This window comes from Trichomycterus rosablanca, chromosome 11 (genome assembly GCF_030014385.1).
Source record: "Trichomycterus rosablanca isolate fTriRos1 chromosome 11, fTriRos1.hap1, whole genome shotgun sequence".
Taxonomy (NCBI): domain Eukaryota; kingdom Metazoa; phylum Chordata; class Actinopteri; order Siluriformes; family Trichomycteridae; genus Trichomycterus; species Trichomycterus rosablanca.
This window is the reverse complement of record NC_085998.1, coordinates 17,591,720-17,616,586: the sequence shown is the minus strand read 5'-3', so window position 1 is coordinate 17,616,586 and position 24,867 is coordinate 17,591,720. Positions and strand designations below refer to the sequence as shown.

General features: G+C 39.2%; 1 protein-coding gene across 1 annotated transcript in view; it reads right to left on the bottom strand.

Annotated features, from left to right (window-relative positions):
- Positions 1 to 4,223: 4,223 nt before the first annotated feature.
- glg1b (golgi glycoprotein 1b) overlaps positions 4,224 to 24,867 on the bottom strand; it is a 59,149-nt gene continuing 38,505 nt past the window's right edge. Inside the window, exons 16-26 of the mRNA XM_063005223.1 lie at positions 24,108 to 24,196; positions 23,412 to 23,529; positions 21,917 to 22,009; positions 20,990 to 21,127; positions 19,462 to 19,585; positions 18,384 to 18,526; positions 16,899 to 17,000; positions 14,540 to 14,647; positions 8,953 to 9,073; positions 8,758 to 8,864; positions 4,224 to 7,408 (exon numbers count right to left, since the gene is read on the bottom strand). Of these exons, the coding sequence (XP_062861293.1) occupies positions 7,241 to 7,408; positions 8,758 to 8,864; positions 8,953 to 9,073; positions 14,540 to 14,647; positions 16,899 to 17,000; positions 18,384 to 18,526; positions 19,462 to 19,585; positions 20,990 to 21,127; positions 21,917 to 22,009; positions 23,412 to 23,529; positions 24,108 to 24,196 (1,311 nt within the window). The 3' untranslated portion in view covers positions 4,224 to 7,240. The remainder of the gene's footprint in view (positions 7,409 to 8,757; positions 8,865 to 8,952; positions 9,074 to 14,539; positions 14,648 to 16,898; positions 17,001 to 18,383; positions 18,527 to 19,461; positions 19,586 to 20,989; positions 21,128 to 21,916; positions 22,010 to 23,411; positions 23,530 to 24,107; positions 24,197 to 24,867) is intronic.

Sequence of the window (24,867 nt, the reverse complement as noted above, 5' to 3'; positions counted from 1 at the left end):
ATAGACCAGGCTTGAAAACAGCACAAAAAATATTTAATGTTTTATTTAATTTTAAATGTACTGAGTTTTGGAAATACTTCCTAAATTTATACCTGAAACACATACCAAAATATTGGGAGAGGTGCAGCTTATGACTAGAAACATCCGTTTTGGGATATTCCACAGCATCACCTTTTACCAATTTACCTGTTAATACTGGTCAAGGTTTGCCACTTTGTGCATTGAGTAACATTGTTCTTAAAACTGGTCAAATATTTACTTATGTCGTATTTCTCAATTAAAGGAAATGTGGGAATTTCACAATTTACAATCTAAAACATTATTAAAAGATTCAGATAATCTGGAGAAATCTCACATAAAGGTCTGAAAAGTCCAGCATGTTAATTGTTTTTGGAAATAATGCATATAGTTCTACAAGCCAAAGGGAAAATGACCATTCGGATTGTTACCAATGCAAGGTCCAAAAGTCAGTATCTGTCATGGCATGAGAGAGAGGGTTAGTGCCACTGGCATGGTTAACTCTTGTCTGTGAAAACACTTAATACTGAGGTATAAATCTGCTGTTTGGAAGAACACAAGGCTTTTACAATACTTACAAACCAAGACGTCTAGATGGCAGCATTACACTATTAAAAAAAGAAAACAATGAAGCTAGGCCAGTGAAAGTGTATTGGGCTAGTATTGCTAACGTAGTAACATTGTACTAAATCTAATACATTTTTAAAATTCTGTTGCATGTTCAATAATAAATTATTTAAATTGTTGCTTTTTTTTACTTCATCATATCATTTACCTGAAGTTGGCTGGAATTGTGCTACTGTCTACCAGAACAGGGTGGATTTCTAGCTAACAAGAGAGGATACCAAGTGACAAGGAGAACAACAGGCTCACCATCTGCTAATTACAAGATCCCACCAATGGACATTAAACCTTTAACTAGAGCGATGCATTTCCTGAAGAAAATGCAAGTGTGATTGCAGCTCAGCATTTGGTGGCATCCAAAAACTTTTGGTCATGCATGCAGAAGTTCGGTAGATCAACCCTGCCTTTTACAAAATGACAATGATAGAAAATCTGCATATATGAATAATAATTACAGGCTGTACTAAGCCAATATACATGACATGGCCAACGGTATGTGGACACCATTAGCACAAGTTTGTTGGACCCCATTGGACCCCTTGGCTTTAATCTGAAGCTGGCTTGCCCTCCACCAGTTAAGCAATGGGTGTTGATAATACACATGACAAATATGTGGAAACTTCTTGATATTGAGTTCAGTTAACATCCCCTAAACTCAAAATCTTTGAAACTCGGTGTCCTTCGTCAAGAAACTTGTACCCTTAAACTCAACGTTTCCCTTAAACTCGGTGTGTGTGCACGTGCTGCTTTGCTCAGCCCTCAGCTTGAGCGATGCAGTAAAACATCATGCTAACATGAGACGAATCTGCATTTGTGTGGAATAACAGTCACATTTACTCTGAAAGCTCCACATGTATCTGTGTTTAGCTCCTGTTTCACTTTTAAATTTGTGTTATAGCTCGAGGTTTTGAGAAATTGTAAGAACCAGTTTTTTCGAGAATTTAAAACACATAAAAAAAAAAGAACATAGAAACACTAAACCTCTCTTAATTATTACTGCTTATTTGTTCTCTCCACTAATTAAGAAGCATAACAATAAAGAAGTAAAGGTAAAGAGCATGTTTTATTGTATTTTTGATTTAACTGTTTTTAAATTGTATTTGTGTTTTTTATATTATATTTGTTATTTTCAGTGTATAAGTGTCAAAAACAAATCTATCATTTTACATTAGCCTAAAATATATGCAGTTCCATGAGACCATGGAACACATTAACATTAACACATGAACTGACATTAAGTTTCAAGGTACCACTGTATCAGTATAAAGAGAAGGACCCCATTTTTACAACCCTTTTTTTACATTTCAGATCTAGATGTTTGCTTTCAAAAAAGATGTTATTAGAGACATAAATAATTCAGACAAAACACAGTGAGTAGGAAAATCTGAATATTGTCTTATTAAACTGACAAATCATAATCTGTGGACAATTAAAAAATCCCACTCTTCAGTTTGTTACAACAATACATAGCAGAAAATGTCACAAACATTTTTTTTTTTTTTTTTTTTACAAATTAAGGTTTAGTCTATGTAATCCATTCTGAACATACTCCACAGACAATGCAGAAAAAACATAATAATTAAAGAAAATTTGCATGTTTGCTGTGTTAAGTGAATTCAAAAGATCTGAGAAAAGGCCATTTAAATAAATGTAACGTTCTCTTTGGCTCCCACAATCATATGTTATTCAACTTCTTTACTCAGGTATCACAGCTATTGTTAAATTTGCCCTGTACTACTGAAAATGTCCACGTTCACATTCATGCTTATGCTTGCCATACACAAACCTCAGGAAACGTATATAAAGAATTAGTTTAGTTCTTAAAAAGTTAAAAAGAAAAAAAAAAAAGTTTACAATTCAGAACCAGTGAGTTTTTTTTTTACACACATTTGAAACAGTTTTCATTTAATCACTTTTAACCAAAAGCTAAAGTTGTTTCAAGTGAATATTTTCTACTAATCGAGAAAACAGAATGGGCCGTGACCTGTTTCACAACCTAAAGACATCAAGCAAAAGTGCACCACCTGTCCCAAGTCCACAGTCTTCCAAAAAAAAAAAAAATTAATATAGAACAAAAACCTCAACGCAAAATCAAACACACTGTATTGCTCCTTCTTAGTCCATTAGCATTAAGTGGCAAGTTGCTACCCTTTCTAGTACTATAAATCATCTTTTAAATGGGAGAATTAAGATGTTACAATTTTAAACATACAATCATGACCACTTTGTACACTTTTGCAATGACAACAATGTATCTACATCATAGACAGTCTTAAAACCTCATAATTCAAGCTTAAGAAAAATGGGATCATGTAGTTATTATTTACAGAATACCAATCAACGTTATTCAAACTCTAGATCACAGGGTAAATACTTCTTAAAATATGACTTGAGAACAAAAAGAGCAAAACCAGATCTAAGCAATCTGTGTGTACAAATCACACAAAATATTACATATAAAATGCACTTAAATCTCAGGACTTAAAAAGCTGGGGTTGAAGTAAGGACTAAAAAACTAATAAAGAATATATAAAAAAGCAGTGCCATGGAAATGAATGCAGGTCTTGCTGTGTAAATATGGATGAGGTCTGTCATTTAATACATATATATTTACAGACTGGTACATAAACAAAAAAAAAAACTATTATTTATTACATCTTACTAATAATAAGATTTCATTTTCATCAGCTGCTTCATCCTGGTCAGGGTCATGGCAGGTCTGGTTCAATCTGGAATGTGTGCAAATCATAATATCACAATCATGATCACAATATATAAAATATCAAATTTGTGTGGTTATTATCTGAGATCACCTTTTACCACAGAATCAGCCATTCACCAAAATTAGAAAACAATTTCTCACAGAATCTTACAAGATCATGTATGCCAAGTCATCTCGATTCTTTACTGGTGAATGGTCTCAGACTTTAGTATTTTACTGGCTCGGGGTCATAAGCCAGCAGTGATTCACTTATACATTAAAAATCATTGACAGGTTTGTACAATCACAGCCCGAACATTGTAAACCAAAACATATTTTTGACACAAACAGGCTTAATGATTCTCATCATTTTTATTATATTTATTCAAATGCAAAATAAAAAGTGCACTGTTTTATAGGGGAAATTACCCAATGAAATCAAAGAATCAATTTTGCAGCATTTCACTGAAACATTAATTCAGAATTTTACTAAAGACCAAATTGCCCCTAAAACTGTGATCACCCATATATAAGACCAAAGAAAAAAGGGACATCATTTGGGCCAAGTCTATGGGCAGTGCAATCCTTGCACAGCAAAGTCCCTTGAGCTCAAGCTGTTGCATTAAGTTAATTGCAGTTGAGTTAATAATGCAAAAGAAATGTGTTCAAGTACTGATTACAACACTAACATAAGGTTTGTTAAAGTGAACAAACCAGGCACCCATTTGGCTGCAGAATTAACAATGGGGAATATAGAAAATTCAGTGTTATAAAAAAGGACAAGTGAACCCACTTAAACACAAGCTAAACAAAAGTGATCCAAAATATCTGTAGGTAGTTGACAAAAAATAGGCCCTGTACAAATAAAAGCACAAAAACGCAAAGTGCAAGCATTTAATCAACATTCATCTGAATATGTACTCTGCTATGCAGATCTGGCTTTCTTAATTGGGCCAAATTAATATTGGTCCAGATGATGCATAGCTTTTCAAAAGCATCCTTCAATCATTTACTTCTCTTACAGAAACAATACACTCTAAGAAACAGTGAGAGTCAATAATAATTCCAGACTGGGTTGTGCATTTCTAAGTTCTGCCCATCTTAACATCTGCATGCCCCCTTACCTTCACATCAAATCACACTTACAATTATGGCATTTAGGAGACGCTTCTTACCCAAAGCGACTTACAACTACGACTCAATACAATGCAAACAACTGAGGGGTAAGGGCCTTGCTTAAAGACCCAAGAGTGGAAAACTTGGCATCGTTGGGGCTTGAACCAGTGACCTTTTCTGAATACTACTCCATTACCTTGATCGATGAGCTACCACTGACCGTCTAATACACAAAAGTTGAATTCATATAACCATTCAAAACAAAAACAGATTTTTCAGACATACACACAAGAAATCAAATGAAGAAAGTGACCCATTACAGACCCTGAAGTCAACAAGTGTTGGGAAAACAAACTGTGTGTTAAGCCTGGTTTATGCTTCTAACCAAAAAGGCCTCATAAGATTTTAAATGGGTAAAGCAGACCAGGAGAAAGTGGTAAACATTGGCTAATTATTTTTATTAGTGGCACAGTGCATCTCAGAAAGCATTATTACTATTTTTACAGACATATTTTTATCCCAAATAATAATTTAAGCCAATTAGTTGCAAATGTCATGCAACTCACCACACTGTGCTAATTTGCCAATGGTAATGTTTGAAAAATCCTGGAAAAAAAATAATTACTGCAATAAAATAGAGACAAATCAAATGCATGTCATTTGTTCAATGCAAATCGACAAGGAATCATGTCTACATTTGACACTGTTTAATCAGCATGACTAGCTAGGCACACCTGACCAGTTTGACCTGACCCCTTGTTAGGATCGCACTGCCCACCTCTGCAGTCAGGGACAGACCAGGAAAAAGCAGAGTCATACCCTGTAAGCATGTATAAAGTGAGTTTGGGTAATTTTATACACCAAACACACCCATCAACAGTGTGATAATATTCTGACAAGTGCTTTTGGACTTTGGGGCAAGCTCTTTTTCAGTTCTTCAAAGGCTAGATACAGGGTCGCACAGAGCAGTACCGAGAAGCCCATTTAACTATTTCCATTATGGGATAGTCACTGGTGTCTGAGTGGGCAGCAGCCGATAGCACACCTGACACTGGAACTGGAACTGGAACTGGAACATTCATGATGGGCTGCACCAACCGAGCAACAATGATTCACATTTTTCTTAAAGCATAAATATTTTTTACACATAATTTGTCTGTTCAGAGTCTGTAACTATTTTTTGCAGTGTGTGCAGAATAATTATTTTTTTTATAACTGATAAAACAATGGTCACTCTTAGGTGTTCAATTCTTGGTTTGAAAGCAATCTACAATGCTTTAATTGTCCTGATAAACCATGATCACTTCAGACCATAAAGTAAGTACTTTGAAGGAGGCTCTCCAAATTAATTCTGATAAAGCATAAACCAGGCTAATGAAGTCATGAAGCACAAATAGTGATCATAAACACAGACCCAACCTTTCTAACCTTTTTTATTTCATTTTTATAAACCGCTTTATCCTAGTCAGGGTAGCGGTCTCACTGGAAAACACTGGGCGCAGGGAATGAACACTGACACATTACAGGGCTTTGGCCAATCATATGTGTGTAGACACCTGACCGTCCGATAGCACCGCTGAGATAGGAACCCAGATCTCATTGGTAATGGGATAGCATAATATACTGCTGTGCCACCCAGGCGCCTAAAAACAGATTAGTCTGTGTGGGCAGCAAAAGTTCACGACACAAGGTAGATATCGTGTGGTAATTTTCTGCTACAGGGTTTAAGAAAATACTATAAAACAGACTGTTTAATGCAACATGTGGTGAAAAAGATTGAGCTCATTATTTCAACAAAGAAGTGTGGGCATGTTTGGGTATTGTTTGCTCACAAGGGTTGTTTCTAAATAAAGATTTGACTCACTGATAGATTTAAAACAGCAGAAGAACTATTAAATGACCCACATCATAGTACCCATTTGCAGCTCAGGTGCAAAAAAGCTGACGTAGACGACTTGGAAGAATCCATTTGTAACAAAAAGTAAGGTCTGTACATATTAAACAAAAAAGAAATAAAATGTCAGATGACCATACTGTTTAGCAGTTAGAAACATACGCTTTTATCCAGAGCACCATACAACTTATACAATCTGAGCAATTGAGGGTTAAGGGCCTTGCTTAAGGGCACCACGGTAACATGGTGACGGTGGGGCTTGAACCAGGGACCGGCTGATCACTAGTCCAGTACCTTAATCAGTAAGCTTCAACTGCCCACAGCACTTTCAGTAACCTCAGCTTTATATAATCATTTCCAGTGAATTCCAGTTATCTGGGGCAGAACAAGTCCAGCTTCAAAAACCAGTATTCAACCTTTTCTTTAACAGTGCTGGGTGGCTGTGCATTTGCACTGGTCGAGCAGAGAGTCAAACAACAAAAGAGTGGCAAATTATGCAATAAAAGTCCACAATAATCTTGCAAAAACAATGTCACCCAACATGAAACAAGGTTCAGACAGTAACTAAACCAAACATTGAATAAAAATAGTTACAAAAGAGGGGAGAAACCAAGGATTAATATCCCAAATGGCCCAAAGTTTGTCTGTCTGTTGGTTGGTTTGTTCTTTAATTCTGGGCCATTCACAACAGGGCATATTAAGAGCTTCTAGCATGGCACTGGCCCACCAGAACTTGTCCAAAGTCAGATATGGTAAGGAAGGACACCTGGGCCAGAGTTAGAGCAGTGGACGAGAGGTAAGGGCAGAGGACGAGTGGTTAGACCATTGGACGAGTAGTAAGAGGGTCTAAGCTTTTTAAAGTCTCAGAGAAGCATGAGATCCATGCTCTACCTATCCTTCAGTTCCCTGGTCACACGTTTAGTGATACGGCCACAGACCAAACCCATCAGGAAAAGTGTACAGATGACCACTGCCATGACTAACAGGAGGTAGTTTTTTGAAGGCGACGTCATAACTTGGAACGCCAGGTCTGCAAATCCTTCAGCTGGAGCCACCTGAAATAAGATATTTAAATAAACAGCAATTAAAAAGAAGAATGCATCTGACAGGTTGTATATGTGATAAATAATCCCCCACCAGACAGTCAATCATGCCTGTATGTACACACATCCACAGTCATTTTTAGTACTTTGTTCTGGTTTGCTGACATTTATTTATTCAAATTTAAACACCATGGGTGTGTTCGAAAACCTACATAGACAGCATTTTACGTCATCCCATGCGCGCTCCCGAGAAAAAGTCTGTTCGAATTCTTAGATCCAATAAAATGCTGCCTAGTAAGATACCTTAAATTTAACCGATATTTGGATTGAATAACTAGGGAGCGTCCGATGCTTCCTTAGCGGTGAAGGCAATCCCAGCATTTTGTGCGGCACAACTTTTCTCACAAAAAACTAAAAAATATGGCGGACGGATGCAGAGCAACGAACTAAATTATTATCAAATGTAAATAAAGTATCATTGATTTTTTATTTGTATAAACGTGTACAAGTGTCATTCATTTGTAAATTCGGGCTTTTCAGCAACAATTTAACTGTTTTCGGTACACAGGGGAGATGTTAGTTGACATCCTAGCATGTTGTGCCACCTAATCCCATTGGTTTGAATGGAATGAGTCTAATTGTGTTAGCTTAGTAAGCTAAACCTATGGAATCGCTGTCTAGGTAGTGCGTTCGAATAACCTGACTTACAAGGTCGATGTCTTATTAGAATTCTCTCTACTTAGGCAGCTGCCTATGTAGACAGTAGACAGCAAGGCAGCTCACTAGGTTTTCGAACAGACCCCGTGTTTAACATGTGTGTCATTTTATGGCACGATAGGTAATAACAATAACAATTACCTCACCGCTGTTAACTACGTGCAATATTTTTTATATATTTTACTTAACGTGTATTTTATGTCTGTCTACGATGTCTAGTATGTCTGTCTGTTGTCTTACGTGTATATGCTCTGTTATATTTGCACATTGGAGTTTGAGAAACACAATCTCGTTCAGCTGTGCTCTACTTGTTGTATAGTCTGAATGACAAAGTTCACTTTGACTTGTCTTTATAATTTGTCTTTAAAACTTGTCTTTATAATTTGTGCTACTTTATATGTAAAAATTTTTATTGTCGCTAGGTAGATTAAGACTGTTCTTGTGTTGTCTTGAGTAAGAATTGCTTTTATGATTTTGATATGTGTACTTGTCTCTCCTTGTTGTATTTGGGGCATTCTATAAGTATGTGTTTAATCATTACAGGTGTGTGGCAAATCTCACAGGTTGGTGGGTTTTCTCCATGTCAGGTGTTGAGGGTTCTGGTATGGCCATGGTTTGCTGACATAACCCTAATATAAACCCACCTTGGCTGCGTAGCCCCACATATCTATCCGGTCTTGCAACCTCTTCTTACACTCAGGCTGGAGTCTCACCCGCTTGTCCTGAAGAGCATCCATCAAACACGACATCTCTGTAAAAGTGTGAAGGAGAAGAAACTGTGTCAGGCCTGAAGGTAGAGTTGTGGTTCTGTAAGCTGGCTGATGCAGTAGAGTACTCACGTCGACCACGCCCAGGGGTGATTGCCGCACACTGGTGCTTCAGGTCCAAGGCACAAGCTGTATGCAAGACTGGATCTACAAATATGTCTGCTTTACTTTCTTTTAACATGTTCAAAACCTCCTAGAGAGAGACAAAGAGAAAAAAAAGAGTAAGAAACAACAGTGAGAAAGTTCACAGTTTCAGTGAATTATACCAAGCTATACAGCACTTCACTACTTGGTCTGAAGTGCAGATACCACAAAACGTACAGTAGCAAGAAAAAGTATGTGAACCTTTTGGAATTTTATGGTTTTCTGAATTAATTTGTCATAAAATGTGATCTGATCCTCATCCAAGTCAAGCGTATTGACAAATATAATGTGCCTAAAATTATAACACAAAAAAATTATGATCATTCATGTCTTCATTGAGAACAACCATAAAAACCTCATAGTGCTAGTGGATAAAGTATGTGAACGCATGAGTTAATGATCTCAAAAAAGCTAATTGGAGTCAGGTGTTAGCATACCTGGAGTCTTGTTAAGAAAATGAGTTTGGAGGTGTGGACTAGAGCTACTTTGACTGATAAAAACCACTCAAACTTTTTGAGTTTGCTCCGCACAAGAAGGATACACGTATGTGAGCCATGCCTCGCCAAAAAGAGCTTTCAGAGGATCTACGATCAAAAATGGTTGATCTACATAAAGCTGGAAAGGGTTACAAAGTGATTTCAAAGACTTTAGAAATTCACCAGTCTACCGTAAGGCAAACAATTTACAAATGGAGACAATTTGGGACTGTGGCTACTCTGCCAAGAAGTGGGCGCCAAGAGCACAACGGAGACTCATCAATGAGGTAAAGAAACAACCCTGAGTGACAGCCAAAGATTTGAAGGCATCCTTGGTACAGGCTAACATCTGTGTTCATGAGTCTACAGTCCGTAAAACCTTGAACAAGCAGGTTGTCTATGGCAGGACCCCCTGAAGGAAGCTGCTGCTTACTAAAAAGAACAATGCTGCACGTCTGAAGTTTGCAAAAGAGCACATCGACACTCCACAACGGTACTGGCAAAATGTTTAGTGGACAGATGAAACTAAGATCGAACTATTTGAAAAAAACACACAGCGCTACATTTGGCGTAAAAAAGGCACTGCACATCACTATGAAAATATCATCCCAACCGTAAAGTATGGTGGAGGGAACATCATGATTTGGGCCTGCTTTGCTGCATCAGGGCCTGGCCAGCTTAAAATCATTGAGGGGAAGATGAATTCCCAAGTGTATCAAAAAATTCTACAGGATAATGTGAGTGTGTCTGTACGTCAGCTGAAACTCTGTAGAAGTTGGGTGATGCAACAGGACAATGACCCAAAACACCGGAGCAAGTCCACAACAGAAGGGGGGGGGGGGGTGGGGGGTGGGGTGGGGGGTCAACCAGCTATTAATTCCAAAGGTTCACTTACTTTTTCCACTACCACTTTGAATGTTGAATGAGTGTGTTCAATAAAGACCTGCAAGATCATATTTTTTTTGTGGGTCATAATTTTAGGCACATTGTATTTGTCAATACACTTGACTTGGATGGGGATCAGATCACATGTTATGACAAATTAATGCAGAAAACCATAAAGTTACGTTAAAACCAAGCACACCATTGTTTTTCTTGTGAAATTCTCAATAAGTTTGATGTGTCACATGACCCTCTTCCCATTGAAAAAACTAAAGTTGGATCCAAAATGGCCGACTTAAAAATGGCCGCCATGGTCACCACCCATCTTGAAAAGTTTTCCCCCTCCCATATACTAATGTGCCACAAACAGGAAGTTAATATCACCAACCATTCCCATTTTATTTAGGTGTATCCATATAAATGGCCCACCCTGTATGTATATATATATACTGTATATATACAGGGGTTGGACAAAATAACTGAAACACCTGGTTTTAGACCACAATAATTTATTAGTATGGTGTAGGGCCTCCTTTTGCGGCCAATACAGCGTCAATTCGTCTTGGAAATGACATATACAAGTCCTGCACAGTGGTCAGAGGGATTTTAAGCCATTCTTCTTGCAGGATAGTGGCCAGGTCACTACGTGATGCTGGTGGAGGAAAACGTTTCCTGACTCGCTTCTCCAAAACACCCCAAAGTGGCTCAATAATATTTAGATCTGGTGACTGCAGGCCATGGGAGATGTTCAACTTCACTTTCATGTTCATCAAACCAATCTTTCACCAGTCTTGCTGTGTGTATTGGTGCATTGTCATCCTGATACACGGCACCGCCATTGGATGCACATGGTCCTCCAGAATGGTTCGGTAGTCCTTGGCAGTGACGCGCCCATCTAGCACAAGTATTGGGCCAAGGGAATGCCATGATATGGCAGCCCAAACAATCACTGATCCACCCCCATGCTTCACTCTGGGCATGCAACAGTCTGGGTGGTACGCTTCTTTGGGGCTTCTCCACACCGTAACTCTCCCGGATGTGGGGAAAACAGTAAAGGTGGACTCATCAGAGAACAATACATGTTTCACATTGTCCACAGCCCAAGATTTGAGCTCCTTGCACCATTGAAACCGACATTTGGCATTGGCACGAGTGACCAAAGGTTTGGCTATAGCAGCCCGGCCGTGTATATTGACCCTGTGGAGCTCCCGATGGACAGTTCTGGTGGAAACAGGAGAGTTGAGGTGCACATTTAATTCTGCCGTGATTTGGGCAGCCGTGGTTTTATGTTTTTTGGATACAATCCGGGTTAGCACCCGAACATCCCTTTCAGACAGCTTCCTCTTGCGTCCACAGTTAATCCTGTTGGATGTGGTTTGTCTTTCTTGGTGGTATGCTGACATTACCCTGGATACCGTGGCTCTTGATACATCACAAAGACTTGCTGTCTTGGTCACAGATGCGCCAGCAAGACGTGCACCAACAATTTGTCCTCTTTTGAACTCTGGTATGTCACCCATAATGTTGTGTGCATTGCAATATTTTGAGCAAAACTGTGCTCTTACCCTGCTAATTGAACCTTCACACTCTGCTCTTACTGGTGCAATGTGCAATTAATGAAGATTGGCCACCAGACTGGTCCAATTTAGCCATGAAACCTCCCACACTAAAATGACAGGTGTTTCAGTTATTTTGTCCAACCCCTGTATATATACTGTATATATATATACAGTGGGGTCAAAAAGTATTTAGTCAGCCACTGATTGTGCAGGTTCTCCTACTTAGAAAGATGAGAGAGGTCTGTAATTTTCATCATAGGTACACTTCAACTATGAGACAAAATTAGAAAAAAAAAATCAAGGAAATCACATTGTAGGATTTTTAAAGAATTTATTCGTAAATTATGGTGGAAAATAAGTATTTGGTCAATAACAAACAAGCAAGATTTCTGGCTCTCACAGACCTGTAACTTCTTCTTTAAGAAGCTCTTCTGTCCTCCACTCGTTACCTGTATTAATGGCACCTGTTTGACCTCGTTATCTGTATAAAAGACACCTGTTCACAGCCTCAAACAGTCAGACTCCAAACTCAACCATGGCCAAGACCAAAGAGCTGTCGAAGGACACCAGGAAGAAAATTGTAGACCTGCACCAGGCTAGGAAGAGTGAATCTACAATAGGCAAGCAGGTTGGTGTGAATAAATCAACTGTGGGAGCAATTGTAAGAAAATGGAAGACATACAAGACCATTGATAAACTCCCTTGGGGTCAAGATCTCATCCTGTGGGGTCAAAATGATCATGAGAACGGTGAGCAAAAATCCCAGAACTACACGGAGGGACCTGATGAATAACCTGCAAAGAGCTGGGACCAAAGTAACAAAGGCTACCATCAGTATACACACTACGCCAAAAGGGACTCAAATCCTGCAGTGCCAGGCGTGTCCCCCTGCTTAAGCCAGTACATGTCCAGGCCCGTCTGAAGTTTGCCAGAGAGCATATGGATGATCCAGAAGAGGATTGGGAGAATATCATGTGGTCAGATGAAACCAAAATGGAACTTTTTGGTAAAAACTCAACTCGTCGTGTTTGGAGGAAGAAGAAAAACCCAAGAACACCATACTTACTGTGAAGCATGGGGGTGGAAACATCATGCTTTGGGGCTGTTTTTCTGCAAAGGGGACAGGGCGACTGATCCGTGTTAAGGGAAGAATGAACGGGGCCATGTATCGTGAGTTTTTAAGCCAAAACCTCCTTCCATCAGTGAGAGCATTGAAGATGGAACATGGCTGGGTCTTCCAGCATGACGATGATCCCAAACACACCTCTCGGGCAATGAAGGAGTGGCTCCGTAAAAAGCATTTCAAGGTCCTGGAGCGGCCTAGCCAGTCTCCAGGCCTCAACCCCATAGAAAATTTGTGGAGTCCGTGTTGCCCAGCGACAGCCCCAAAACATCACTGCTCTAGAGGAGATCTGCATGGAGGAATGGGCCAAAATACCAGCTACAGTGTGTGCAAACCTGGTGAAGACTTACAGGAAACGTTTGACCTCTGTCATTGCCAACAAAGGTTATGTTACAAAGTATTGAGTTGAACTTTTGTTATTGACCAAATACTTATTTTCCACCATAATTTACAAATAAATTCTTAAAAAATCCTACAATGTGATTTTTTTCCCCTCATTTTGTCTCTCTTAGTTGAAGTGTACCTATGATGAAAATTACAGACCTCTCTCATCTTTCTAAGTAGGAGAACCTGCACAATCAGTGGTTGACTAAATACTTTTTGGCCCCACTGTATATATATATATATATAAAAACAGGTTTGACAGGTATAGTATGAAGGAGCTGCAGGGCCTGCACAGAGCCTTTCTGAAACCCATTGGGATGATCTGAAATGTCGACTTCTCACCCAGCACTGATACTTTTTGACTGAATGGGCACACATTCCCCTGGACACAGTCCACAATGTTTTGGAAAGCCTTCCCAGAAGAGTGGACGACACAAAAATGACTCTGTAATAATGGTCAGAGATTTGAAATAGTCATGGTCACATAGCCACATGCTGTAGTGTACATATCCCTTCTAAGCATTAATAAACTTCAAAAGAATTGCATACTCTGAGGAGCAATCTAGAAGAGCTAAAGTTACACTAAAGTATTCAGATCACCCCTGCCCCACACATTTATAACTACTCCCCTGGGTTTTTCATCTCTCTGTATCCTGTGTTCTCATTGACTGTAGATTGACACCACACTCACTGCCAATCACACCCTGATCACAACACTTTTCACACTACATGATTCTGAGTTGCCGACTGGTCCAGATATTTAGCATGCTAGATATTTTTCTTGAGTCTGCGAGTGATCGGCAAGCCGCTGATCGAGTTGTTGAACGGTTCCCACATAGCGATCGAGGGCTGATTTTCGCACCCCGGGCAAATGTCGATTTGCCTTCAGGCTGGCACATCGGCCGGCGACCTGTCAGCGAGCAAAAATCGTGTAGTGTGAATTAGGCATTAGGAATTAGGTAGGTTTAGAACCACACCAGACAGGTCCAAAGCAGATGTGCACATTAAATTTAAAGGTGCATCACATGTGCATTATAGCAATTAAAGGTAGATGGCAGGATTGTGTTTGCAGTTTCGCATTTCGTCTCTACCTTCTTGCAGGCATCAGCTTTGAGCTTCAGCAGGTTGGTCTTTAGGCATTCTTCCACCTGGCCTGTCTGTTCCTGAGCAGCAGCTTCCTCCGCACACAGGTCTGTAATCTATGAGACGATCAGCAAAAAAGGGACTCAGTGCCGTGATTAACAGTGTTATTCATTTCAGTAACGTGCCCTTTTATAAATCAAGTTCTTTCTTTAAAACCCACCTGTGTCTGGCCTTGGGTCACCAGTTTTGACAAATGTGCCTTTAAAATATCTTACATAATTTGACATTTTTTAATTAGTGAAACAAAAAAGACAGAATTTGGTGTAAAGGGAAAAAAATCTAATTAACCGTGAAGTAATTAAAACTTTGAAGCTTGCTCTGAAGCAGACTTTTTACAACTTGGGAGAAAGATGCTCTTTTGTGACCTTCAGCTAGTTAATCCTGGCTTAATTGTGTGCGTGTGTGTGCGCATGAGCTTTAGTATACTAGTGAGCTCTCTTAAGGAAGCCAGGCTTTATTTTTAGGGTTGTTGTCATGTTGAAATGACCAAATTAGGGATGCTGATAACTAACTGATAAGCAACAAAGAAGTCATTGTTTTGGGGTCGGTTTGACCCAATTCACAGTTTAAAGTCTCTAATTGAATAAATGATTCCTTTCAGCTCCTCCCATTAGGGGTCGACGCAGCAGCTCGTTTGTCTGCATATTCGATTTGGCACAGTTTTAACGCTGGATGTCATTCCTGACAAAACCCTCCCACATAACTGGGCTTGGGACCAGCACTAAGGGTGCACAGATGTGTGAATCCCTAAGTTTATCCCTAAGTTATGTACCAACATGTGCATTCTGTATGTGTAAGCCCAGCCTGGGATCCAGACAGAGCTGTTACCATCACACCACACTAACTGAGAAAAGTCTCAAACTAAATGACTGACTTTTCTTAATGTAGACAGACCACTGGGTAAACAGAAACTTAACAAGATGATATGTTTTCTGTGTCTGGTACATACAGCGATCAGCCATAACATTAAAACCACCTCCTTGTTTCTACACTCACTGTCCATTTTATCAGCACCACTTACCATATAGCAGCACTTTATAGTTCTACAATTACTGACTGTAGTCCATCTGTTTCTCTGCATGCTTTGTTAGCCCCCCTTCATGCTGTTCTTCAATGGTCAGGACTCTCCCAGGACCACCACAGAGTAGGTATTATTTGGGTGGTGGATCATTCTCAGCACTGCAGTGACACTGACATGGTGGTGGTGTGTTAGTGTGTGTTGTGCTGGTATGAGTGGATCAGACACAGCAGCGCTGCTGGAGTTTTTAAACAGCTCACCGTCACTGCTGGATTAAGAATAGTCCAACCAAAAACATCCAGCCAACAGTCCCCCGTGGGCAGCATCCTACGACCACTGATGAAGGTCTAGAAGATGACCAACTCAAACAGCAGCAATAGATGAGCGATCGTCTCTGACTTTACATCTACAAGGTGGACCAACTAGGTGAGTGTGTCTAATTGAGTGGACAGGGTATTCAAAAACTCCAGCAGCGCTGCTGTGTCTGATCCACTCATACCAGCACTCATACCTACTCTGTAGTGATCCTGTGGGGGTCCTGACCATTGAAGAACAGCATGAAATGGGGCTAACAAAGCATGCAGAGAAACAAATGGACTACAGTCAGTAATTGTAGAACTACAAAGTGCTTCTATATGGCAAGTGGAGCTGATAAAATGGACAATGTGTGTAGATACAAGGAGGTGGTTTTAATGTTATGGCTGATCAGTGTTTCTATGAAGAGGCCTACTGCGCCAACCTTACAATACCTAAAGTATATTAAATAACAGTTTACCTTACAGGAGTGGTGAGTAAGACTCTCAGTCAAATAACTGCAAACATTTAGATTTTGGCAATAAACTGGCTTAAGTGAACATGATGAATAAATGAGTCACTCTGTGATTAAGATTTTACACAAAGCTAATACATGTTTACACATTTAGTATGTCTTATGCTCAAAGAACACTGCCATATGGACATGCCCAGGAATAGCTAAATCATCAGCTAAAATCCAGTAATTAAAAGATTCAGGATTTGTATACATTAATAATTCAAACCGGACTGGTCATTTCTCTCAGACACGTGTCCTCATTGCAACAGGGCGCTCATTAGCAGTTTTCTACTTTCAGCACTGCTTCTTCCTCTTGTTTTTTTTTTTTTGGTCTGGCACTGGAGGTTTGTTATACTATCCTTCACAGCATGTGGGCAAGAGAGAAGACATCTGCTTCTGGGAAAAGCGGTGGGTGTTGCAAGATACACGTTCTTATGAGCTAATGTAATCAGGCTAAAACTCAGAGGATCAGACTAACCTCATAACTGCAATGAAACTGAAGCTGAGGATCGAGTCGGTAGTCCAGAGCTGACTCCTGTAGGATCACCCTAATCTGATCTTCACAGCCTGGAGACAGTCGCTGTAGACGAGCAAGGTTCGATATTAGAGGAAAACACAAAATTACTGACACACTGACATACATTTACAATGTTACATTTGTTTTAATAGACTGTGCTCTAATAATGTTTTAAAACCATCTTCCCTATACTGAAGGTTTTAAGACAAATTCATATGATTAGAAGTCGCATGAACCTTTAATAATCTTCCTTAGCAATGAAATTATTGATCACTGCATGAACTGTTATTTATTTACTTGCTCCATAGCTTTGTTATCTAGTTTATGGTATTCTGCAATATATGGAGCATTACTACTATTTTTGTAAGAAAATATTTTACTCTCGCAACTGAGCACGTGGATTAAAAGACCCTTGTAGAACGAATTGTGTTTGCACTGTCTGTGCCAGCCTAAAATAAATGCCTCATTAATAATTAAATGCTTTTCGTCTGCCCTTGTGAATGACTACATCAAGTGCTCACATTTGTCATGTCACCTGGCAAGCAAGAGGTTATTTAACAAATAACAATAGCTTCTATACTTGACCAAATGTAATACAAGATAAGAGAATTAGACAACACAAATACAGTTTTTAAATTATGATTCTATTAATAAAAGGGAAAAATCTATTGTCCATTGTAGGTATTGTCCACTTGGTTACGCATCAACCAATGAACCAAAGTAATAAATAACTGGGTTTAGTTAGACTGGACACGCACCAAAGGTTCACATTTAAATAAACCAATCAAAAATTACATTTTGTTTTTGGTGGTTTCTGGATTTCAAACATTCCCTCACAGGAAAATAGTAGTATTGGAGTTATCATCACTTCTATAACTATGACATAAAGAGTGTATGTAAACATTTGTCCCTCTTTATATGGCTACGGCCACATCTTGCTGTGCTACTCCCTCAATAAAACACATAAACTGCAGCTCTACCACTGCACATGGTCGCTGGTAGCTTCTTTTCACCCACCAGAGACGGAGTCTCACAGAGAGCCGCACTGCATAAAAGAAGCACATTATGCTGCTCTGCAAGCCATCCATCTCTCATGCAGGTGCCTTCGACCAGCCTGCAGAGGCCACAATTGCAGCAGCAGTAAGAAACCCTATTGAAATCTTTTTCTTAGACACAGCCAATTGTGTCTGTTGGATGCCCGGCCAGGTCGATAACAAACCGTGAAACTTGAGAGCTCAGGATCTTAGCATTGGTGGCCCAGCACAACAGACAACAGTGTTGTAAGTATAATAACCAGCCTGACTACAACCCATGACTGCAAAAATACTACTGACATGCTTAAAAACAGATTTTTCTTTTTTGTGGCCGTACTGATCCCATATGTTACCAAGATAGAAAAGACATCAAAGATAAAGAAAAAAAAAAAAAAGGATAAATAATGAGTACCTGGTCAGCAAATTTGATCTTGAGGCAGGATATGACTTTGCCCTCTAGTTCCTTGTCATCAGTGGCTTTGTTGACAATATCCTGACAAAATTTGGGAATATCTGCTTTGCAGGCCTTCCGGAGTACTGGATTAAGTCTGTAGTCTAAACATTGTGAGAGATGGTGATGTAAATTATTATATATGCAAGCCCAAACTTTTAATTTATATATTTTATTTATTTAAATGGTTTTATGCCATGTTTACACAATGGTTATCCACAGCAGAAAGGGTAGATGAATTTTGTTATCAGTCTATAGCCCTTATGAAATGTTGTTTTAGTATGCTGTTCTTATACATGCATTGTTTTAGAATAATTTTTTTAAATAAATTGATGATTTAATTTTCTATTTTAACTTGGTTAAAAGAATTTTCCATAGTTTTTGGTATTGCTATACATTGTAGATCCTGGAAATATTTAGGGCATTCTGTCAGTATGTTTGACAGAAATGGGTATTTGGCAAATATCACAGGGTGGGGTAGATTTCCTTTTTATAAGATATGAGTATGTTAAATCTGTGTGTCCAATGCGGCATCTGGTAAACATCACCTGGTCAATTTGTTTCTCTGGTTGAATTTTAACTTTGGTGAAAATGACAGGACATATTTCATGAAGTTCGCCGCATATTTTTAATGTAGACCAATATAAGTGGTGTGGTCAAGTCCAAGCTTAAAATAAGGTAACTGGGTAAAACAAGTTGTAAAAAGTAGTAATAGCATATAAATATAATACTTTATACGCACAACAGTACGAGGACACCTAAATCAAAGCTGGTTGGACATCCAACCTCAAAAACATGGGCTCTACCTAATGTGAAGATCTTGGAAGGTCCGTGAAATTTTTGAGTTTATCTGTGAAAGTTTATGCCCATTTAGTCAATAAAACAGTGAGGTCAGGCACTGATAATAAATAAAGGACTGGCTCACAATTGGTGACATAACATCTGAACTTAATCATTAAGAGGGGTGTCCATTTTTCTCACATCCATTTTCTCTATAGTGTATCTATAAGGCAAGTGAAGATGTTTGTTGTTTGTTTACCTGTGCTCTGAGTAATCTGTCTCTTGGTGATTGTCTGCTTGCATTTAGGGTCCATCAGCTCATTGTTCTTGTTCTGTTTCAAGCACTGCAGCACAGTCTTGGCATCAGACTCAGTACAGAAACGCTGATACAGGTACAAGGCGGGGGTGGATGGCGAGATCAGGATATTGACAAGAAAACACAAAGAGAAAGAGAAATTTTAGGACAGAAAAATACATTTGATTTACTGTAGCACAGCAGCTTTTCTGTAATCTGTAATACTCATAATAAAGAGAAGATGACATTTTTTGGGGGAACAGACTGTACAGTGGAATAAACAAATTGGTAGCTCAAGGACCCAGGACAAGGTGTAACTAGGTATATGAGGTGCACAGCTATTTGTACTCGCAATTTACTAAAGCTAGAGCTTATCACAGAAATCACACCTGGTGCTGAAATGGTCAAAATATTTTAGCATAAAGCCAGGAGAGATGCAGGACTAAGAATAGAATGCAGATAAACTGAAGAAGTACACATTGTGGGCACTGATACATTCAAGTCAATTGATTCAGGTAATAAGTCATATCTAAGGGAAACAAGTATGCACTGTTCAATCTCATATTTCCTGTTAAACATTACAATATCCAACATTTTCAAGTGGGATTTCTCCCACTTTATCTCCCAATCTAGTCACGTCAAAATCCTGATTGTGAATCCACTGACACTTGCACAAAAACCTGATCTAATCAAGGACAACCGGATCACAACACGCACCCTCTGACACGTGCCCAGTCTACGTCCGCTTTTTATGATCTGCCAGTGTTGGGTTCCCACACAGAGCCATACTGCACACAGCTGGGCCCTTGAGCAAGGCCCTTAACCCTCTTGGCTCCAGGGGCGCCATACAATGGCTGACCCTGAGCTCTGACCCCAGCTTTTAAGTTGGGATAAGCGGAAAAAGATGTACTGTTGTACTGTACACATGTATATGTATGTATACATTACAAATAAAGGCAATCTAATTCTAAGTTTTATGTGACTTCCCAAACCCCTGTTAAAAGCTAGGGGGTCAGTCAGTTGCCGACAAGTGTATATATGAAAAACCTAAAGGAACCTAGAAGCCTAAATGACTGCATTTCCCAATCTTACAAATCCATAAATTATAGATCATCTATAATCTTCAAGCATAAGAGATAATAACTCAGTGCTGCTATCTTGCCGGCCAATAATAGATTTCCACACAGAGCAAACAAAGGGGAACATGCTACACTCTTGCAGGTCCCTTGCCCAACCAGCAGGTGTCATTGTTTTACCAGCAATGAGACAATACCCAAACAAACCTAGTGACTGCGCTACTGATCACCCCAGCTAATGAGTGTATAATTAACCCAGCTCTATACAGGAAAGAATGCAGCCAAATCCAGATCACATTACCCACACATCATGGGTATTATCATTATTTAATACTATAACATTTAAATCCTAATTTAAAATGTGAAGGTTATGACAAGAAGCACCGCAGCACACTTAGATCAATGCTGTTTCTAACCTTAATCATTTGTTTGCACACTCTCATTAGCTGGTAGTCCAGCTCAGGGTCTAGCATCTCCAACTCCTGCAGTTTAAACACCCTCTGATGGCATGTGTGAGACAGCTCCTGCTTATTCTCTTTCAAACACTCAAGGACCTGAGAGAAAAAAAGCAGAGAGACAATGCCACAGTGCAGCTCATTAATTCAGTGAAAAAAAGAAGTCAGATCTATATGGCTAAAAATAAGAGACATATTTTAGGTGCATTTGCATATTGCCACTCGCATGCCAAACTGCATGACAAGACAGATTTCTGTAGCTCAGAGCATCCACTGGGTGAGCTATTATGTGACTAGTAGCCACATTAACTGATTTCCATTATTCATATATGAGTCCCAGCTCCATGACTCATACACAAGATCAGACATAAGGATTTGAGTGACTTTGGTAAAGACCAATCATTACGATTAGATAACTGGTTTGCAGTATAATAATTTTAATCCTGGTAATGAGGTGAATTGAGTCACAACAAGTAGTGCATGAAACCCACTGTTGAAAGCACCAACCAACAGAACAATGGAGGAAGGTCGACTGGTCTAACAAACCCTGTTTACTTCATTTAAATGGTCAGGCTTTACTCACAGAAGACGGTGAGATGGAACTAAGATACACTGAAGAATGATCCACTTCTCATTGTGCAGAAGTTGAAGTTATTTAAATCTGAGGACTGATTTACAGACTAAATTCATTTATAAACTCAGAGATGAGTTTTGGCAAACAACACCACTACATTGCACAAGCACAAACCGGTGGTGAGCAAACCAAAGCCCTGCAGTGAGCGAAGTTTAAACACATGCACTGTTAAAAAAAGCAGTTTTAACCAAACAGAACAGAACAGTATTTGTTAAAGAAGAGCTAACTCTAAAAGATTGTAGTGCTCTGCTTACCTGAGCATTGCCAAACGCAACAGCAGAGCATAACCTGTTAATGTCCTTTTTACAAGCATCATACAACTCCGGCTCTAAACGAATATCCTCTGACTGCAAGAAAAGGGAATATGCATGGTAAGAGATGAGAGACAAAGCAAATGACAGGTGATATTTCATTTTATTTTCATGTTTAAGCCCTTTCTTAATCCTAGTCATGGTCCGCTTTCCACGATATCATAAGGCAATCCATCGCAGGGCAGTTAAATTTACATGCATAACATGAATACACAAGCGGGGTCCACTCCGGAAAAGGGACATCAACTCTCCTAGAGCGGTTCCACCATGAGGCCCAAATAAGCTGTGAAATCAGGTGAGTTCCCATAAAGAGATTAGTATGCTGGCATCACTCAAAAGCAGAAAACTGGATCAGACCGAGTCTTGGTAAAACTCTCTCCTCCAGTCACTATCTGTGAGGAGTTTGGTATGTTCCTCTTTGTTTACTCTTATCTTGCAAATATCTATCAGTAGGTGAACTTGCTTTGTGCACAAGGGCAGTCATGAAGAAACAGGGAGGGGTCTTTCCTAACCTGCCATATCATTTATTTTGTAGAACAGAACTAATAGGCAGTTGTACTGGACTTAAGGTACTGGACTAGTAATTGAAAGGTCGCTGGTTCAAGCCCCACCACAGGTTGTCACATAGGGCCGCTCAGGTGGCGCACCGGTAAAAAGACACACTGCAACCAGAGCTGGATTCTGAGCACATCGTATCGAATCCAGCTCTGCCTTACCGGTTCGAGGCTGAGTGGCTGTATGAGCAACGATTGGCCGGTTGCTCAGTTGGGGGGCAGGACAAAGAACCGGATGTGGGTCTCTCTCTGTCAGAATGCGATTACGACCTCTGCCGGCTGATTAGAGGCACCTGCACAGAGATGAGGAAGAGTGCCCTTAGGGTGTGTCTCTCCGCATGCAACGCTAGGTGGCACAACACTCATCAATGTGTGGGTGGCAAAAATGCATCCGGCTGCTGCCCATGTTTCGGAGGGGATATGGGTTAGCTTCAATCTCCTCGGTCAGGGCAGGGTTCGGTATAGACAGAGAGGAAGCATGATGCAAAATGAACAATTGGATGTGCTAAAGAGGGAGAAAAAGGGAAGAAAAAAAAAAAAAAGACAATATACTGTCACAGTACTGTAAGTCGCTTTGGATAAATGCTGAAAATGCCAGCCAAATGCTGATCGTACACACCCGTGCAACACCTGAGCATAATAACCAGGAGGACCGTCCACATACCTTTGGTCATACAGGGCATCAGAATACTGAATGAATTCATGTAGTTGGAGGTGGGAAACAGTTTAACTAACTGTTATTAAAATAATTTAATCAGATGATCAACATTTTCATGTTTTACTACCGCTTTATTCTGGTCAGCCTGAGCACCAGACATAACCAATCATGTCTGTATTTAAATACCTAAACAGCTGATAGCACTGCTGGGAATTTGGCTTCCTACCATTTCCAGCTCCTCCACTTTCAGCTGCTTGCGACACTTCAGGGATACACGCTGCTCCTTTATATCTTGTAAAGTGTCATTTCTCACTGTGGTGCTCAAACAGATCACAACATCTCCCCTGGAAGAAAAGACAACAGTAAAAACAAAAACAGCTCTGGAAATATACAGTCGTGCCCAGTCCCACCCCTAGGAGCCTGTATCAAACCATCCTAGCTGTGCACTTTGGCCCAGCTGTCATTTGTCATTCTTTTAAAAGGTCACTGCTTGAACTCTTTCTTATGAAAAAAAAATACAGATGGAAGCAACCTCACACTGTATCCCTCGGCCAGTGAAGCCAGAATTTAACCCTTCTTTTCTTTAAAACATTTTGGCTTGTTTAACAGTTGTTTCAGAGGTTACGTGTGATGTACTACTAGCACAGGTCCTATTTTCAGAGATTAGTGATGATCAGAGCATTGTTTTTTTCAGTGTTAAATAAGATTTGGCTCAGGTGATCATTTAATCAGGACCTCATTAAACAGAATAAAAGTGTGCCTGTATTAGAATTTAACAGATACTGGAATGGAATGGCTTTCATACATGTACAGTAGAGATGGTGATTTAGGGAAAACTCAGAGTGATCTTACTGGGGTTAAACCTGAGATAATAAGCTGACATCACTTGTTTAAAACATGTAAACAGTAGTAGTGTACTTACTTTTTCTTAATATTAGGGCAGAGTTTGAGGACATCCTCTTTGCAGGCCATCTTGAACTTGTAGGAGAAGCGAAAGTCTTTCATTTGAATCTGAGTAGAAAAAAATAATGTATTCAGCATACAGCACTGTTTCATGTAGTTATACGTAGATCTATGAAATAATCATATCTGTGTTTTGATGCTTTATTGATGCCTTATATTAGATCAAAACATTATGATTGGTGCACCTGTTTTCAGTGTCAGGGTCATGAACAGGAAAAGATCCTCACTTTTGTCAGATAATGTGCTTTCTACAATGAATTTAGATTTAATAATTCTATCATATTCTATGAATGTTTTATTGGTAAACATGTTCTTGCAATAACAATGTGCATAACTGTTCAAATTTTGCTTAATTATTAGTTTGCGATTAATTGAGATGAATACATATATATTTAGGGCTGTCACACGATTAAAATTTTTAATCTCGATTAATGTAGATTAATTTTGTTCTTTAACTTAATTAAAATTTTTAATCGTGTGACAGCCCTAATATACTGTATATATATAGTTAGTAGTAAAAAAAAAAAAAGTGCGGAAACTTTTTGAAGAACCCTTGTAGATGTATGTTGTAGCATATTGTTTGGTCACAGAAAAAGAAGTTTCAGAAGTTATTAAAATCTCAACACTGTCATGTAATGAAATATCCAACAAGTATACAATCACTAAGCACTTGATTAGATACACCTATATTTTGTTCATACATTTATTTCTTGATTTCT